The 20,404-nt window shown below is 44.3% G+C and overlaps 1 protein-coding gene across 1 annotated transcript in view; it reads right to left on the reverse strand.

Moving 5' to 3' along the window:
• PITPNC1 (phosphatidylinositol transfer protein cytoplasmic 1) overlaps positions 1-20,404 on the reverse strand; it is a 237,507-nt gene that overhangs the window by 26,534 nt on the left and 190,569 nt on the right. The window contains exon 6 of the mRNA XM_058561399.1: positions 14,611-14,706. Coding sequence (XP_058417382.1) covers positions 14,611-14,706 — 96 coding nt within the window. The remainder of the gene's footprint in view (positions 1-14,610; positions 14,707-20,404) is intronic.

Raw genomic sequence — 20,404 nt, forward strand, 5'->3', positions numbered from 1 at the left:
GAGTGGGCCTGCAGGTTCCCAGCTCAGCAAATAGTCAGCTTTTGTGCAGATGCTCCAATTTCTGTAATTAATTCTCTTGGAATACTCCCTTCACATAGACAAGAAGTGTACCCCCAATGACTCTGAGAACTCCCCTCCCCCATTTCCAAATATAGCCTAGGAAGGGGGGAGAGATGGATGATGGGAGCCATGGTGACAGAGCCAACTGGGCCATCTGGGTAAGCCCTGGGGAGTACCTGGCCTCAGTGATTAGCAGCTGCATGTGGAATGTGGAGTCATAACTCCTTTGTCCCCAGCTTTGGGCCTGGTTCCCAATTCCAGAGCAACAAGAGATGTCTCCCTAACATTCTATTATATAATGCTAACCTGTTCCTTCCGGCACTAACAGATATGACTTATATTTTTAAGATCACCTCTAATCAAAACCAGTAAGATCATTCAAGGGCACACTGAAGAGGACCCTGCCTTACTTTGTGTGACAGTGAGAGGCCAGGCACCAGCTCTCCTGATAGCCAGTGAGCCAAGCTCTTTCCATAAAGGAGGGCTGTTAAGACCCAGCTGGGTTTGCAGCCTTTGAACTTGGTCTGTGTGTTGTGGATTGTCCCTGCTCACTCTGATTTTAGCAGTGCTATTTGAACACAAGCTTTGATGCATTAACAGCCTCAATCCATACTGAGGATATACAATTTGGCCCGTGGATAGCTTGAGTTTATTACATGAAAAGCTGATAATAGACTAGCAAATATTCTTGATGAGTTGCAACACGGCAACAGTGATCAGCACTGGATTAACTGTCCCTAAATCTAGCTTGCTCTTCATGTACTGTATTATTTTGGGAAACCTGGACTACCAAATTGTTGAACAGAAACTGGGATAGAGATGTTCAATAAGCCAATCAATCTGTAATTTGAAGTCAATAAAGGATTTCCATTTTTAAGGCTGGAATAGATTTCAGACTAATATTAGCTTTAGAATCATTTTGTTTTTCCAAATATATTATTACTTGGAATCTCAATATATAAAGAAGGTAAAAGTGATGAGTGGATTCCTTGGGCTATTTCAACCTTCATTGTTTGATACAATCTATTTCATTGTTTACTGGGGCCCAGGAGCACCTCTGTGGGATCCTAGTTTCTCTGAACAGAGCTAGGGCGCGGGGTACTAAAAAGGCTGTGGAATGAGAGACCCCTGGGTTTGAATTTCTGCTCCAGCAACTACTACCTGTGTGAACCTGGGCAAGTTATTTAATTCCAAGACTATTGTGGGGATGATAAAATGAGAACCCCAAACTGGCGTCTGTGGATGTAGTCTTTGTAGACTTTTTCCCCCCTTTAATAGGTTCTTGCATTACTCAATTATAGGATGGCCAGTTTTGTTTTTCCAGACTGGTTTTGTTTTGGCCAATCCACTATTTTCTGGACTATTCATAAAGAGGAAAATTTCCCCAAAAGATGGGGAGTGGAGTTCTATCAGATCATTAAACCTAAGGAGGGTAACTGAGGGACTGGAAGGGCCCTTCCTCCTACTCACCCTGTCTTTCCCCAAGATCCTCCAATCATATTGTCAGTGAGCCTTGGGGTTAGCGAGATACATTTAAGGAAGAAACAAATTTCCTCGAGTGTTTTTCAGAGACAGACAACGATTGTTTGTCCCTGCTGCTTTACCTGAGGGAGCCAGCTTGGTGGGGGAGGAGAAGCACAATCTTTGGGGCCGGACACTTTGGGGTTTGAACTGAGGCTTCCTGAAACTTACTTAGACTCTCTGAGCCTCAGTTTCCTTATCTATAAAATGGAGGCCATATCTATTCTATTGGGTTGTTAGGATTAAAAGATATAACTGAATGAAACAACTACGCAATAACTTTCCTTTTTCTCAAAAGTTAGTTCCTGTCCCTCTAAAGCCAAGTTTAGCAATTCTATGCGAAATCTGTTGAAACTTCTAAGGCTCAAGTTAATGAGCTAGTAATTGTCTTTCTTTGGGCCCCTTAACAATAAAAGGTGAAGACAGGCAACTTAATAGCACCTATTCTTTCCTGGATATTTTTGGAGCAGAAGCTGAACAGTTGTACTTGGAATCTGAATAAACAGAAGAAGTGGGAGAGAATCACTGGGTCAGGTCTTATTTCTCAAGGGAAAAAATACCACTTCCATCATCACAGAGTCATAACCATAGATTCTTAGAGAGCTAGCTGGGAAAGGGCTTGGGCAAGGTCTAGGCAGGGGACCTGGTGGACACCGATTAGTCTTTGATTGGAGGAAATAAACTTAGATGAGGGTTGGTCCGAAGCCAGCCTCCAACTCGGAAGCAACTAAGGAGAAAATTGCACAAATGTATATTATAATTAACACCATTGGCTGGCAAGGAAGGTGCTGGACGTGACTCCACAGATGGTGTCAGATTCCGAACAGATGGAATGAAATTCAAAGGTATTGACCCCTCCCTCAGTAGGGGCATGGGCAGTTTTCCAGGCTTATGTTGCTATTTCCTTTTCCCTCCACAAAATTAGGTAACAATCAAATGGTTTAAAAATGTGAGCACAGTAAATGGCGCTCTCTTAGGCAAAGCTTCCCTACCTTGAATGGATGATAGATGTGACAAGATACTGCTCTCCTCATCTCTTGGGTAAGCAGACCGGGCCTCCTGACCCTGGGAGTTGGTCATCTCTGACCAGAAGCTCTCCGATATGCCAGTCAAAGCTGATCATTTTCTACATGGGTCCTGGCATGAAATAGTTTGGGAAGCTCTGCTCTGAGGCTACTTCCCCAAACCTGGTACATTTACATGCAGATCCCTGGGTCCCATCTGACTGGGTCTGGTTTGGTAGGTCTAGAGTGGGGCCCAGGTATCTGTACTTTTTAAAGGTCCCAAGGTGATTCTAATCTGATTTGGGAACTCTGCTCTAAGGGCCAAGAAGTTCTGGGGTTTTAATTTAATAACACTAAAAATAGCAGGGGCTGATGTAGCTGGCCCAAGTCCTAAGCAAGATATGGATTTAATGCCTGTTTTCTTGAAAGTACAGAGGGAGGTTCTCCATGAGACAAAATTAAACAGCTTGGTTGTGTCTGTTCACTTCACCTTGAGCCCTTTGTCTCCTGCTTCCTTCTTTTAAAGTCTTAACTATTATTCTTCTAAAATACACCTGGTAAGAAGGCTCATGGTGGACTGTTGATAGCATGCCAAAACTGCCTTGGGTACCATCCTGGGACTCCAGTGCTACAGACTGCCCAAAGTTGGCACAACAGATAGTAAATGTAACTTCTAAGGTTTCTTAGAGATGAAGTATCAGAGACACATGCCATTCTGAATTCAAGTTAAAAAATAACAGAAGTAATTACAAAATTAAAAAAAAAATCTCAGCAGTACAAATGGCTCTATTTTCTGAAGGATCTTGCTACACCTGCAGAGGATTCTGTGATCTTGAGAACTGGAGTGACTGGATCCAACCATCTGCTTCTCTTTTCCATTCATGCCAACAAGCAAAAAGCAATATGCAAACAAATAAACTCCCATAGTAGAACCCATGGCAGCCACTTTCCAAAGACACATGGTTTCTACTGAGCAAGCATCCCAGCAACAAATCTGCAGATCTCAATGCCAGAGTCAAGCAGGGAGAAGGGGACATTTATTAAATGCTTACTATGTGCCAGGGACTGTGCTAGCCATCTTAATGCCTTGCTCTGCCTTTCACATCATCTCATCACATCTCATCTCATCTCTCCATCCATCCATTCATTTGAAAGGAGGAAGAGATTCAAGATATGGTAATTGGTGATGATGAAGTCCAATGGCTGTAATCACCTGGAGGCCCCCCTAAGCCAGGGCCCCTTATTACCTTAGGGCTGAGTCATCTACGCTTGGAGAACATGGGCTAGGAATCCCTATCCACTAGTTCTAGAGGTTACCTTTTACACAGATCCCTCTACAACAAGCCCAATTGTCTCTCCCTTCCATGGATGTTTTGCTTGGATGAATTCTCGGGACATAGAGCCATTTTCCCAAAGGCTCTTTCTATTGAGTCAATGATCCAAAGCCACAATCACCAACTCCACTCCTGGCAGAGACTTAGAATCTCTGGTACTGGTTTTGATCTGGTACCGTACTGTACTTAGGAACTCATTTGCCTTGATTTTGTTTGACCTACTTCATTCGGCATTTCACTACCAAATCCGATTGGTAAGATTTGCCATGGCTACTCTGGGCACCAAGCTCTGGGGAACCTCATTCATGCAAATTACTGCAGCAGTTTAAATTGTTTTTTTTTTTCCCCTTGAAAAATTGAAAAACAAAAAGCTTTTCTTTAGGATGGAGTTGGGCACTACTATTTTCCTAGTACGCCCAGTAAAAACTGGCTTTGCTTAAAATATTGTGGTAGCTTCACATTATTAGGCCAAAAGAACAGCAGTGGTTTTAAAAATCAGCAGTGGGCATAGTACTTCAGCAAGAATTGGTGACCCAGCTTTCTTTTTATTTGGAAGAAATGAGATCCAAAAGAGAAGACCTATTTGTTCCTTGGGAAGTGAGTCGCCCGTTATTGGTCTAAAAATGATGTAGCCATGGTTGCTGAGGGCTGGATTACTGTTTAATGCCCTTTTATTTCCAAAGATGTCTTTTTATTAACAAAATATTACTGTTGCCAAGATGGCCGAAGGTGATTTGTTCATGAAAGGGGGTAGTGGAAGAGGGAGAGAAGTACGTTGATGGGTTGGAGGGTCCTAAACCTCTTGGCATCCAGGATAGATGCCAACTCTCTCATCCCCTGAGAGAGTTAGCCTCTCTGGTGAGATCACAAATGGAGACGCCTTGCACGATGGCTGGTGACCCTGCTTTGAAAGCCCTCTGCTACTTGTAGAACAAAATCCAAATTCCTTGGCTTGGCATTCAAGGCTCTTCTCTTCTGCCTCAGACAGTTACTTTGTCATTGCCTTTGCCCCCACTTACTACACTGTCTTTTCAATCTCACTCATCTTCAAAATTCGGTTTGCTTCCATACAAGTGTGGATCAGAGAGTAAGTTAATATAGCTTTGGAGTGGGGCAATTTGGCTATATCTAACAAGATTTAAAACTGTTACCCCAGCCCCTGGCCCCATAAGACATTAACTACAACCCTGCTCAGAACAAGGAAACCACAAAGAGAGGAAGCAGGAGATGGCTGAGACATATAGTCCAAACCAGTCAAAACTGGTTGAAAGCAATGTGGCACTCTGACTTGACCTGAAACAGACCCCGCAGCTCATTATACGCTCACTGCAATACATTACCATGCTACATAACACACCCACCAGCACCACGACAGTTTACAACGGCCATGGCAACTGCAGAACATAACCAAATAAGGAAACAGAAGAGGTGGCACCCTGTTCCCCTGAAAAACCGGCCCAGTTCCCTGAATAACTATGAATATTCCTCCCCTCCATTACCTTGACCCCTTATAACAGCTGCTTAATTGCCCCAAGAGCTGAGAAGTTGATTTGTGAACTTAGGTCCCACTTCTCCCTTCTTTGGCCATTGAATAAAGCTTGTGCTATTGGACGTTCAGCTTTGGTCTCGTTTCAAAGTTGCGACACTGAACAGAGGAAGAACCCCAAGAGGAAGGGCAAGAGATCCTTCCTCTGGTTTCTCCCCGGTTGGGGACAGAGTTCGATTGATAACAAAACCACCTACCCATTGACTCAACCATTTCACTTTTAGAATTTATTCTACAGAAACAGAACACCACCCCCCCAAAAAAAAAATCACATGAGGATGTTTCCTGCAGCACTGTAACAGTAAAAGAACGGAAACACCCTAAATGTCCACCAAAGGAAAATGGCATAAATATGGCCTAAACGTACGACGGCACATTATATGGGCATTACAAAACCTGCTAGAGAGATGTGTGCTGCCACGGAAATATGGCAAGCTTATATCGTTAGTGAGAAAATGCATGTTGCAAAGTGGTATGCCTAGTGTGAGCTTATTTTTATAAAATAATGTTATTTATGCATTCTGTTTAAGTATAAACACCACAAACACCAACTTTAACAACAGCTGTCTCTATGATGAGGGATCATAGGAGATTTGTTTTTTCAATGTTACATATTTATATTAAGTTGGAATTTTTTTACAAGGATCACGCATTTGTGAACAGATAAATAATAAAGACAAACATTTTCTAAAGGCCCAGCTCAGATTCCACCACTCCTATAAAGCCTGCCCTGACCACTTCTGTTTATAGAGCTGCACGTGGTGACATGGAGCATTGGCGTTTTAGGGGAGTAAATTGCATGTGGGCTGCCGTGAAGGCGTTTTTCCTGCTGCCTCAGGCTGCGCTGACATTTAGCCTTTTATGTGGTTAGATCTTATCCTCCCAACCAGATCATGGGCTTCTTCAAGGTGAGGGTGTTCTACTTTGCATTGTTCCCCACAGACTTTGTCCCTACTCAATGTCTTGCACTGCATCTTCACAAAGGATATGTTCTCGAAGATTAGAGGAATGGCAGTTTCTCTCCAGCCTTCCTGGGATAAAGCTTTCCTGGCCAGGCTGACTGGATCCCCACTCCCACACAGAGGAAGCCACTCAAATATCACCTAAGCCTCCCGCTGGGCCAGAGGCTCGTTGCCTTTCCAGTGCCGTCAACCCGGATAGATGCAGGGGATGTTGTCCGACTTGTAAAGGGGGCAGGGGACAGGGAGAAAGAAAAAGAAAGCCGGTTTCCCAGACTCCCCCAGCACAGTCAGGAGGGCATCTGTAATGACCTTGCAGCCACCATGCTGTTCTCCTCCTGGGGCCACCAGAGGACAAGCCCCTTGGGAAATGGCGTCTGTGGCGTTGCCCAGGCTCCCGAGGAGGCAGGTGAGAGAATCTGCACTGAAAATCTTCTCCTCCTCACGGTTTTCTTTATCATCTGCTGCTCCCGCCACTTCCAGAGGCACCACCAAGTACTTCTCTCTCTAACAGCACTGGCCTCATGGAGACCCTTGAAGAGGGTGGGCTCAGGGTTCCCTGCTGGGGACCCTTCCCCTGATGAGCTCCTTTGCAGGCTTCCCCCCCAGTTTTAGGGGCCATCACCCGGGACACTTTGGCAGTGGACATGGCTCCCCTTCTCCCCACGCCAGTGACGCCGTCAGTCCCCTTATTATCCAAGAGGCCCCGGCCCCAGTAAGTTGGAACCCATCACAGAACAGCTGCGTGACTCTCAGAAAGAAACAGATGGACCAAGGGAAAAGGGAAAAAATGATAATAAAACATAACAACAAACTGAACTCAACAGCATACCCCAGCAGGAGGCAGCTCTGTTAAATCTGGCCATTTGGAGATAATTGAAAATTTTTACCACCCTCCACCACCAAGATGTAGACCAAAATGAAAATATCTTTAATTTGAGGGAGCCGAGTGGTGTGGATGGAGCCCTTTGTACTGAAGGGTACGGCTAAGCACGACAATATTTACTCATTTCGTCTCTCTGTTCCCTTTCTCAGGCCCGTTGTACTTAGCAAACAGCACTTAATCTCTTACCCTTGACAGTTATTGGAAATGTTAGATGTTTCTCTCTTTGTTCTGTCCTCTTTCCCTTAAGAGAGAATTCAACAGATGCTTAGATTGGTGTGACCAATGAACTGGTTGCTGAGGATTTCTTGGTCCAGGAAGACTCTATAATCCAGAGGCTTGGAGACTGAGTTTAAAAAAGTTACTATAGTCAAACAACACAAGAGGAAGGCTCTAAATCAGTTCTGCCTAAAACCTCCCCCTGCACTGTCCTACGTTCAGTTACACCACTTCAGGGATCCATCATGCTTCTTTTTTTTTTTTTTTAATAATTTTACTTATTTATTTTTTTCCCCCAAAGCCCCAGTAGATAGTTGTATGTCATAGCTGCACATCCTTCTAGTTGCTGTATGTGGGACGCGGCCTCAGCATGGCTGGAGAAGCGGTGCGTTGGGGCGTGCCCAGGAACGAACCCGGGCCACCAGTAGTGGAGCGCGAGCGCTTAACCGCTAAGCCATGGGGCTGGCCCCCATCATGTTTCTTGGATAACCTCATGTTATACTTTCTCCTTCATTGCTACCTGAATTCAAAACGAAAATTGTAAATTTTCCCAATTTCTCCATTAAAATTATTACACTCTATTTATCACTGGTCAGATGGGGACTTCTTTTACATCTTCCAAAATGAAGGGAAAGAGGAATTTCCTTTATCTGTAAAAAGAAGATCAAGTTTAAAGGGTAGTAGAGACTAGACACAATCGTGGCCTTTGTAGCCTCCGTGCCTAGCACAGAGCCTGGCACACAGTAGGCACTTAATAAATGTGAACTAAAGAAATTCGTTAATGAGTTTTCCTACTAACAGGTTTTACTAAATTTCCTTTTCTTGGATTGGTCTATAGCAGGGTTTCTCGACTTCACTACTATTGATATTCTGGGTGGGATCATTCTCTGTTGCTGTCCTGTGCATTATAGGCTGTTTAGCGGTGTCCCTAGCCTCAACCCACTAGATGCCAAATACCCCCTACTACCCAGTGGTACCAATCAAAAATATCTCCAGACATTGCAAGATGTCCCCTGGGGGGCAAAACTGCCCCCAGTTGGGGGGCCGGTCTCATGGCATAGTGGTTAAGTTGGGTGCACTCTGCTTCAGTGGCCTGGGTTCACGAGTTTGTATCCCAGGCATGGACCTACACCACTTGTCAGCCATGCTGTGGTGGCGACCCACATACAAAACAGAGGAAGATTGGCATAGATGTTAGCTCAGGGCTAATCTTCCTAAGCAAACAAAACAAAACAAAACAAAAAAACAAAAACCCCAAAACCCAAAACTGCCCCCAATTGAGAACCACTGGTCTAGAGATTCCTTTACTTTTTGTTTATATAAATCAATGATGATTTAAAAAAAAAAAAAGCACAAAAAAAATCCTCTACTTCTAAATTTCCTCTACTAGGAAATTAAATTTCTTTGTTCTTTTTCCCCATTTCTACTCAAGGCACATCTAAAAATTTAGAAGCTACATATGCCCTCCACATTTGTGTCTCTGGGGGAGAGCTGCAGATGGCAGCAGCTAGGAGGCCAATAGAGATGCCATTTTCTCTGGTCACCCTCATCTTGTAATAGAAGCCAAACCTTATGAATTACCACAGAGAAACAAAGAGGAAGAGTGCTAGACTTTACATTAGCCAAATCTGAAGGCCTCTGTTAGCGCTCCCTAAGCCTGACTTTCACAGATTGTCCAGGCTGGACAAGTCCTGGAGGCTGGATGTTGAGATGTGTGCTTGCACCACCGAAGTGCCAACTCGGCTTAGCAGGTATGGGCTCACTGCCCGTGCCCTCTGCAGGCATGCTACCCACTTATGATAAGTACGGAATTAGTTCCTCATTCCCGGGCTGGGATCTTCACCTTGAAATCTTGGCAGAGCATCAAAGGGTTGGGATGGAAATCTTGGCAGAGCCAAGAACCCACGTATCAACCACATAACGCGCACAACCTGCTCAGATGTTGGCTTCACCTCCTTTTTGCTGCTTTGGTGGTGCTAATGTGACATGGTGCAAAGAGCTTTATGACTCTGATGGTGGACAGGGCCTTGGTGGGGCTTTGTTGAGGCTAATGGAGGTGCACTCTTTGCGTGAGAAATCACGCTGAATTTTTTTTTACAATACAGCGCTGCCCTGCAGAGTCCTGCAATAGATATGAGAACAAAACTTGACACTAAGAGGCTCTTGGGAGCTGAAGCTCACACCCTTGATGTGGATAGGAAACAGCAGCACTGCAAAATGAGAATAAAGAGAGCGCTGGGCCAGGCTATCAACTGATCCTGAGTCTCCAGACCATCCTTCTGAATCCCTGGCTGGTGGTGCACAAGGGCCGCCAGGCAGAGGGCACCCAGCGGAAAATTCCCAGCTCCGCTCACCTTAATGAGAGAGGCACTCTTGACTGTGTGGCTTGGAGGTTTCCAGGGAGAAATGAAAAAAGAAAAGAAAGTGCTTCAGGCCCCTTCTTTGGCCTGGATGGCAGTATGTGTGACAGGAGCGGGATAGAGAGGGGTGACCCAGATAACCCTGGTCTGAATTCATAAGCATCAAAAACCTCAGAACAGAATCAGCCCACCAGCTCTTCAACTTTCTCCCCAGAAAATGTGTTCTTATTTATGATGCTGACATAGTCAACTTACAAAGATGGATTGGAAGAAAAAGCCTGTAAAGCTGTATGCCTCAGATTAAAAAAAAAAAAAGGAACTCTGATTCACAACTGTTGGGTTAATGGCAACAAATTCAATTTCTTTGATAGCACTCACTCTGAAATTGTCGCTGCTGGAAGGAAAAAACAAAGCTCCTGACTCTCACTCATTCATTCAACAACCATTCGGTGAGCATCTGCTATGTGCTGGTGCTCTATGAGCTGCCGAGGAATGGTGATAAACAGAACAGCTCTGGTCTTCCTGGAGCTCATGATATAACTGAGCTAGCATGAGCCAGCATGATTTAGAAGCCACAGACTAGGGCTGGCCCCATGGCTTAGCGGTTAAGTGCGCGTGCTATGCTGCTGGCGGCCCGGGTTCGGATCCCGGGCGCGCACTGACGCACTGCTTCTCCGGCCATGCTGAGGCCGCGTCCCACATACAGCAACTAGAAGGACGTGCAGCTATGACATACAACTATCTACTGGGGCTTTGGGGGAAAAAATAAATAAATAAAATTAAAAAAAAAAAAGAAGCCACAGACTAGAAATCCACTGGCCTCCAGACAGTGGGTAGGGGAGCAGGGTACCCAGGAAAGCCCAGACGAGAAGCCATGTTTGAGCTGAACCACAAGGAGGACTGACTCTTCGCTCCCCAACTGAGTGGCACAGAGGTGGGGAGGACTGGGGAGTGGAGAAGGCAGAGGGCCATGCTAAGGGCCTGGGCTTCCTCCCAGCCAGTGAGGGGTTTTAAGCAGAAAATGACAAGGTCAGCTTTCACTTGAGAGGGAAACTCTTGTGCTGCGGAGGAGGATGTTAATGATTTACACAATGCTGAGTAGAAATTTCTTTGGAAATGGTTTGTCTGCTGAATCGGTTGTTCCCCTTATTCTCAGTCCCTGGCTAATGATATTCACGGCAGACACAACAACCACAACAGCCTAGGAAACTCATTTCTCTCCCCTCTGGTGGGTTCACAGTGCAGTCTGGATTCTGGAAATCAAATGATGGTGCGGTTAGGTCACAAGGGGGTCCTGCGGATCGTACTTTTCCCAAGATTTTATTGCAGGCTCCCAATTATACCTTTTCCATTGTGGTCTAACTGCCAGGGCTATTGAGGAAGAAGTCTACCTGTAATGTAGGCCAGGGATCCTCTGGGAAGCCGTACTTGACAGCGTGCCCTCTGGGGCTCCTTTCTTCCACATCCATTAAGTAATCCTAAGACTCCAGGACAGGGAGGGGTGGCTCTGAGTGTGAGAGCTGAATCCAGAGTTTCATTCATTGCCAGTGACCTTTTCTTCGAGGGCAGGGTTTCTCAGCCTTGGTAATAACATTTGGGGCCAGATAATTCTTTGTTATGGGGGGCTGTCCTGTACATTATCGGATGTTTAGTAGCATCCCTGGCCTCCACCCACCAGTTGCCAGTAGCACCCCCAAGTTGTGACAACCAAAAATGTCTCCAGACATTGTAAGCCTCCTTGTAGGGCAAGATCACCCTCAGTTGAGACCCACTGCTCTACAGAACGGTTTTCCATTCTCATCTTATTCAGTCTCTCAGCAGCATTCACCCCAGCTGATCACTCTCGTCCTCTTCAAACCTGCAATCCTTGGTGCACTCTCCTTGTTTTCCTTCTAACTCTCTGTCCAATTCTTTGTAGATTCCTGGGGTCTTCCCATCTTCTTCCTGATCTCCAAATGCTGCCACCCCTTAATGCTTGGATCTGAACCCCTTTCCCATTATACTTTATGCTTTCTCCCTCTCATCCATCCCTAGGATTTTAAATATCTTCTATTTGCCAAATACTCCCAAATTTGTCTCCAGCTCTGATCTCTCACCTAAGCTCCAGACTCATTTCTGTTTGTTCTACATGTCTCATTGGCATCCCAAAATTGATCCTTCTTTCTCCAAAATCCATACCTCTTCTCACCTCCGTCTATCTGTTGTCCAAGCCATAAACCTTAAGGCTATTCTAACTCTCCCTTTTCTCTCATCTTCATATCCAATCCAGGACCAATCCCTGTCAATTCTTCAAAATACACCTCAAAACCATCTGCTCCCCACCCCCCAGTTCAAGCCACCATGTAACCTAAAAAAACAATAACATAGATAACTCTAATGATCTCAGTGGTTTCCTGACTTCCACTCTGCTCCCTTCCAGTCCATTCTACATCCAGAGCAATCTCTTAAAAGCACAAATCAGATCATATGATGCCCTGGCTTTAATTTCTTCAGAGGCATTCTATTGCACTTGAATAAAATCTAAGCACCTTTCGCGGCGCCATCCTCCTTCCCAAGCTCCCTTGTGCCATCCTTCCTCTTGTTTCCGCCGCTGCCTCCTTTCGCGTCCTCATCCGTGTCACTTCGGCACTCCTACACATGCTGTTACCTCCACCTGGAGCACTATCCCCCCAGCTCTCTTCATCCTGTGGGTCTCAGCATAACTGTCATTCTTCCAGAACCTCTTTCCTAATCTCACCCTCTTCAATTTAGTTTCCCTATCATGGCCTCTCCCTGCACACCTCCTTCTGGCATTTGTGACTTTTAACTCCATAGGTACCTATGTAATTATTTCATTATTGTTTGGCTCCCCAGCTAGATTGGAAGTGTCCTGAGGGATGGGACCCTCAATGTCTTTTCTGCTCATGGCCATGTCCCTGTCTTCATATTGTATGTGACACTCAGTGAGTACACAGTAAATATTTATTGAATGAATGACAGTTCACCTCTTATTTCCTTGGTCAAATCCCATCTAGAAAAGAATACTTTATGACCCAGGGAAATGAATGACTGTGAAGCATGAAGAAAAAGCTCTTGAGTGTCTGTGTAAATGAGAAGAAGCTTTCCAGTGGGGATTCTTGGGAACACAAAGCACAGGGAGATGAGTCAGCCACCCGCTGACTAGAAATGAGACTTGATGGTGTCATTAATATTCCATATTTGTCCCAAGACTTTCACCGAATCAGGAGGGAACTCCCGGAGTACCAGGCAGGACTACACCAAAGCACTCTGAGAAGGAACTGAAATTAGTTCAGAGTTTTCTGCAAACACTGCCTTCCTGGAAGGCCCAGAGCTTCCAAAGAGGCCAAGATGCCCAGTTAGGACAGCAGCCCTCCAGGCCCAGGAAGCCACAGAAGCGACGGGGCAACAGCTTCACCCAGTGTGTTCTGCACATGATAGAAGCCCCACAAGTAGTGGTGGACTTGATATGAAACCATAAAAGTGTCTTCCTAGAGTGAGAAAAGGGGAGGCCAAGTTTATTCTCTTCAGCAGGTCCACAGTTACGCAAAGAGCATTTCAATTTGTTTTTCTGAAAATTCACAAGTGTGGTTGGCTGCGGAGTGTAGTGTAAAATGATGATGTTTGAAAGCTCAGCCTTTGAGTCAAACTGAGAGTAATTCACAGCAGCCTCTCCCCGGTCTTTGAACGGACAGCAGCTGCAGAGCACAAGCCTGCAATTAAGCAGCTAAGCATTTGCTAAGATCAGGTTAGACTTTTATATGCAAACGAATCCCAAAATGTGGAGGCCAAAAAATCAGAACAGTTTTGGCAGTCTAGTTTGTCTAACAGTGAAATTCATTTTTAACGGGTTTATTTATTAGGTCTTAAATTGGCCTTAATGAATCTGAGAGAAGAGTTTCAAGGTCCGTGTTATGGCTCAAGGATGAATCTGGGGCCTTGAGTCCAAACATATTGTGATTGGCTGCATGTTGCTAAACAACAGAAATAGCCCTGCATCTGTTGTGGTTGCAGGGCTGGGATGTTATTTACAAGGAGGTCACCCAAGTTCTGTCAGCAGCCATTACTAAAAGACTAACGGGATGGAAATGGTGACTTGTACCAACGGTAAAATAAAAAGGTCTGACTGAGGCAAACAATGGTGGGCTGGAAGCTATAAAGAAAGATATTCTCTTAAATTTATTCTCAGTCAAGACGAAAAAAGAAGCAGCCCTTGTGAAGGTGCTTCTTGTTTTCAGAGAAAGGTTTCATGCCGAGATGAGCTGTCCAAGCTTCAATATTCACCCAGAGAGGACTGATGGAGCATTTTCTTTGTGTCAGATCCCAAAGACAGAATTAAAACGCAGCCCCTGCCCTCCCGGAGCATGCAGATGAGGAGACCAGTTGTGCAGAAGCCAGGCAAAACAGGAAGCCGGAGGTGGCTGCTGTTTTTTAGAGAGGCCAGTAGGTTGGACAGTTGAAGCCCTATGAGTATTTTGCTGCCCAGAATGATGGCAGAGTTGAGGAGACAAGTAGACTAAATCAAAATTGAGTGGCAGCCAGGGCCAATGATGTGCCTCAAGGAGAAGGGACTTAATTTTGAGACCTGTATTAAGGAATCTGGCAAGATGTGAAACCAAATTGAATCAACACAAAGAGAGATGAAAGTCTCCCAGGTTAGCACGCACTTAATAAATATTTGTTGAATGAATGAATCTCTTCCACATGTCATCTCATCTATTGCTTACCTCAGATTCTTTGTAGTAACGTTCTGGAATTTCATCGCAGGCAATATCAATAAAGCAAACTTCTCTCTCTAGGTCTTTGGCCTCATTGTCAAAAATCTGAAAGAGCAGAGCACCACATCAAAGGTTAGCGATACCAGATGATCTCCTCAAGATGCCCGCAGGTTGGCACAACCGTGCCCGAGGCGGAATAACACCCCACAGAGCATCTTCACATGGCTCAGTGCCCCTGGCTAGTGCTTTCAGAATGTGCCTGCCTCAGAATGTGCAAGAATCATGAAAGACTTTTATTCACTGCTTACGTTTTGTCACATCAGAGGCAGGTATAGCATCAATCACCACTCGGTGATGGGTAGATGAAAAAGTGGGCTGTTTTTAGAAGTTCAAGAGTAAAGAAATAAATCTCTTTCGAAAATGACGTATGCTGATTTCTGGCAGTTAATGTGAGCAGAGGGTGTGGAGAGGCTGGAAAGGGTCTGGCTAGATATGAGACAAAAAGCAGTAATGTAGTCCAAGATTTAGAGAAGAAAAATGTGGGGTTTTTCTTCATTAAAATTTTTATATATATTTAATTTCATAAATAATACATGCTTATTGCAGAAAATACAGATAAACAAAAAGAGGAAAATAAAAATTGTCCACAATCCCATGACTGAGGGATAAACGTGGCTATTATTCTAGATCATTTGAGTATACGTAGGGGTAGAAGCTTGGAAAGATACTGAGATGGCTTCTGCCAGTCTACTCCAGCTTCCATTGGCCCAGAATGTCCATCACTTGAAAAAAAGAGTCTGTAAGACAGCCATATATATAGATATAAATTTTGGGAGAAAGATTAAGTTCCTCTAGTTTTTCCCGTTGCCATTTTTCTGGTTTAGAGGGATGGTCTTCCAGGCCCTTCTGAAGGATGGTAAATAGATTAAGTTTGCAGAACCACTTCATCCTTGGAGAAAGCCTTAACTGTATTCCCACCTCACTCTTGAGCTAATTCCTGCAGGGGAATCATCCGTTAACACTAATTAAATCTGACTCTTCAGAAGAGAATGAAGTAATTTAAGAACAGGGTGGTTGATGCCTAAGAACATTGCCTTGACACAAATTTGCTGCCTATTAATGACATGATCTCCCACAGGACAGCATCTGCAGGGCTCTACATGCTACACTCTCCTTGGCTTGATTCTCAAGTTGAAACTATTAATCCTTTGCAAATGCTTTCCGAATAATATTTGTGCTGGTAATTATCCTCGAAGTCTGCTGTTTGCTCTGTCACCTATTTTCTTCTAAAATGGTTGGAGATTGGACTCTACAGATTTGTCCAAGGAGATTAACTCCCCAATCTGACCTGAGGTGGCCACAGCATTTTCTTTAAAGGTAGGGAAAGTGGTTCTTGGATCAGCTCTGAGTCCTTCCACTGCCATTCGAAGTCAAGTGTTTTGGGACAATCCTGAAGTGTTTGGGAGGGACAGGTGGATTGCTTTGAAATGAAATAGAGAGACCATGGGTAAACAAGTTCAAGTTTGAGTGGAGAAATAAGTTGTGAAATGAAATACTGGGTCTGACGTTGTTTCTCTCTCTCTTTTTTGCGTCTCTTTTCAGTGTGTGCCAAGAGAAGAAAGATATGTGTCTCATTAAGAAAACAAAACAAAATGGAATGCCCTAGAGGGAAGTGAGCTTCTAGAGGGTAAATTATAAAAGAAGTTAGAGAGGTTTGACATTTATTGGTGGTAAAATTTACAGGACTGAAAGAAGGGGAAATAAACAGGAGTGAAGGGAATTATTGACAGATTATTTGGCTTTTCCTAATTTAATTCAAACATTTTGATCACTCATTATACCAGTTATCACATCATTGCCTCTCAGCTCCAAATTCGCCCTTTAGTTTCTGCTCTGAGATAACGGACTGGACCCTGTATGTACTTCTCCTTAACAGCGAGTATGACATTAAGCCATGTACTGGAGGGACCCTATAGGAAGCAAAGGGCTTCTCTTCCTGGTTTGGATCTTACTCCTGCTGCAGAGTCTGTCAGTGGGGACATTCAGTGGTGCTCTCTCTCAGCTACATGGCCAGAGTGCATAGTTGCTTGGCGACCTTGCAGCCTGGCCCTCACCATGGCCCTCCTGATGTATGGTGGCCTGCTATGCACTCCAAAGCCTTGCATCGGAAGTGGCGCCCTGACTCTACACACTTGCCCACCAGTGTCACCTCCCCTACACCCAGAGGGCTGTTTTCTGCTGCCCAGCAACTGTGGACCAGCTCTGGTCCAGGAAACCTAGCAAACTTCTCCGCCATCCAGTAGCCTATGACCACAACTTCTCCAACAAAGTCTGAGCCCCAGCCGTGGAGAGGGGCCCCTTCCAAGTTTGCTCTTCCTTGTGTATCCTCTCTCAGCTTAGGTACCCTTTAGAGTTCTCTTTACATCTTTATAGTTACTCCTATCAAAGTTTAATAATTTCTTATATAACACCCCCTTGTTCAAATGATTGTGTAGTTTATGCCTCCTGATTGGGCCCTGACTGATACACCCACTGCGCAAAAGTGCTGCCCTCGGCTTTGGGGGCTACAAAGATGAGGAGAGCGAAGTTCTTGCCCTGAAGGAGTTATCATCTAGTGGGAGAGACAGACTGGGAAGCTATTCCCCAAAATACAAGGCAGAATAAAGTATTTGCTACAAAAGAAAGAGGGCCGGCCCCGTGGCTTAGCGGTTAAGTGCGGGCGCTCCGCTGCTGGCGACCTGGGTTTGGATCCTGGGCGCGCACCGATGCACCACTTCTCTAGCCTCATGAGGCCGCGTCCCACATGCAGCAACTAGAAGAATGTGCAGCTGTGACATACAACTATCTACTGGGGCTTTGGGGGAAAAAAATAAATAAAATTAAAAAAAAAAGAAAGAATAGACTGTAAAGCCAGGGAGCGGAGTCATTTATGTTGACTCAACAACTACATTATCAGGATAGTAGTATTAGTCCTAATTTTCAGATGAGAAAACCAAGGCTCAAAAAAGTAAAGGGCTTTGCCCGAGGTCACACAGCCAGTCAGTAGAGAAGCTTAGATTCAGGGCAAGTCTCCAGCCTTCACAACCTCCTGTGATAAAAGGCTGCCTCTTGGCACCCAACCGAGAAGATAAGTATCAGTCAAAAGTGCTTCCTGCTTCTTTCCAGAAAGATGAAATTGGAATCTGGTTCTCCTCCTGCTATTTATAAAATGTACGCCCTGTTACTGGGAACTCTACAAAAGCTTGGAGCTTTTCTGCTCTTTTGTTGAATAGCTAAGCCTGCAGTAGACTCTACTTAGGTACCCTTCAGTTCAACTCTGGTCTCTTTCATTAATATGACACTTAATTCTCACATCAAAGTCTCTGAAATACCAACCACCTTTCAGTAAACATTTTGGGGTGGGGTTCAGTGTGGCTGAACAAAGCCACAAAAAATCACTTTGAGGACCTCAACATTTTCTTCAGGCTTGAGATTACAAAAAGCCCTGATTTCCAATAAATAATTAATCTCCCAATGATTAGAGATTTTAGGAGATGCTCTTATGTGCTCAATAAGTGCCTGCTGAATTAATGGAAGGCATTAGCTTTTACTTTCTAAAGAGGAACGTATGGCAGGAATACTGCTTACTAATTGACCTTAGCTTCCTTTCATGAGCTGGAGTTCTATTTCCTTGGTTGTGAGCACCCTAACTTTCCATAATTCCCAGTACAGGGCTCAATGTAGAGTGGAAACCTCAGAGCGTTGGCTGATGGGAATCAGGAGAGCTGAATTTGAATTCAGTTATCTCCTCTGTGTAACCTTGGGCAAGACCCTCTACCTCCTTTGCGTCTCTATATCCTCATCTGTAAAAGAAAAGGCTTAGTCTAGATGGACAGCTATCAGGGAGTTGTAAAACATTCTGGAATTGTACCCAAAATCTGAGGAGGTGCATTTTTCTGGAGAGAGGGTTCAACCACTTTCATCTGATTATTAAAGAAATCTGTGGCCCTGTAAGGTTGAAATCAAGTGACCCAGATGACCACAAAAATTTTCCAGTTAAAATGTCTGTGACGTGGAGCGACCTCTGGGAGATGTTAGTCTCCTATGTCTTGCTCTTTGGCTCGTTCCTTCTCTGGCCCTTCACCCCACAGCCAGCCGGCTTGGGTGGCGCACAGAGGCCTGCAGCAGGGAAACAGGAAGTGGCGGTGGTCATGATGCAGTGTAATCAGAGGCCACAGCCGGGGTGAAACAGTCTAATCTTCAGGCTCAGTTTAGGGCATGATCCAGAATTAAGCCAACATTGTTACAAACAGAGGGTTAGCCAGGCCCCAAAGCAAGAGTAACTATTCATTTGGGTTTCCCCAGTGGCAAGGCAGCAGCTGCCAGAACTCTGGTCCAACCACCAGCTCTTTGAGGTGGAGTAAGATCTGCTAAGATAGCTTTATGACGAGATGCATCTTGTTGATACATCAGGCCATAGCTCCTCCAGGATTGCACCTGACACAGGTGCTGTTCACCTTTACGGTCTCGGGAGATTTTTGGGCAGAGTTTGTCTTCTTCTGAGATGAGAGTTGGGTTTGGGAGTTAATTGTGGTTCTTTCCCTATATCTCCTGTAATAACGTTCCCATCCTTAGTTATTTATCAGATACATGCCCACCCACGAATCATCTGCAGTGGATTTCAGTGCCAATCTGGTTGACTCCTGACCTCCATCCCTCCACCAGGCAATGAACACTCAATAAACAAACTCCTTTTAATATGAACTGAGCAATACTACAATGAGAAGGCAAATCTCCCAAGTAAATACTATCTTATAGATTCCAAAATAAAAAGAAAGTAATTTCCCCTTTTTCATAAAGCATTATGAACATTAAAATCAAGCATCTTTAAAATCTTCATATACTTTGACCTAGTGAGCTTAAGCTTTGAGAATTTATCTTAAGAATCTTAAATAGAGGAAAAGCTTTATGCATAAAGATTCTCATTGTGACATTATTGTAATGGCAAGGAAAAAAATAGAGAGAGAAAAAAATGGCTTAAATATCCCAATATGCAAGAATGGCCAAGGAAATTGTGATAAATCCATTTGATGAACTATTCTGCACCCATTAATAAATCCATTCTTAAAAAAGATTTTCCCAGGGGGGTATACATGGAAATTGGTGGGATAGAGAAGGGGATATGTTCTATATTTAATACAGGCAGACGCTAAGTCATGTGGTTATAACTTAGAAGAGAAAGGTACACTGATAAATAGGGAATATGTTTTAAAAACACACTAGACTTCTTCCTTGAATAGGAGTGCTTTCTAGATTTTGTAATCTCTCTGGTTTTGCTTCTAGATGTTTCTAGATTGGGTGCTCTCTCTTGTTACAGCCCATCAAAGGAGAGCACCGTGTACAGAGGCTTTTCAGAAATCCACAATCCTGGGAATCATGAATTTTGCAGCCCCTTTCTCTATAATGGTAACTTTCGTGATTTAAGATCCAAGTTTAGATGGGAACTCTCTGTACTTTCTGAACATTTTTTCCATAAACCTAAAACTGCTCTAAAAAATAAAGTCTATTATTAAAAAAAAATTGAAGGGGAAAAAAAAAGATCGAAGCTTAGTAGCTGTGTGGATTTTATCTTCCTGCCATCTGCCCAAGCTACCAAGGATGCAAGGCAGGGGTGGTTGATTAGTAGGGATTTCGAGAAAATCTACCAGTCATCTTGTTTTATGCTTCAGATATGATTAAAGGGACAAGGAATCCCAGCTAAGCTGCTATTTTCTTCTAACTTTATTTCACTGCCCTTGGGAGGTCTCTGGGGAAGCAACTGACT

Source organism: Diceros bicornis, chromosome 18 (assembly GCF_020826845.1).
Source record: "Diceros bicornis minor isolate mBicDic1 chromosome 18, mDicBic1.mat.cur, whole genome shotgun sequence".
In the NCBI taxonomy this organism is placed as follows: domain Eukaryota; kingdom Metazoa; phylum Chordata; class Mammalia; order Perissodactyla; family Rhinocerotidae; genus Diceros; species Diceros bicornis.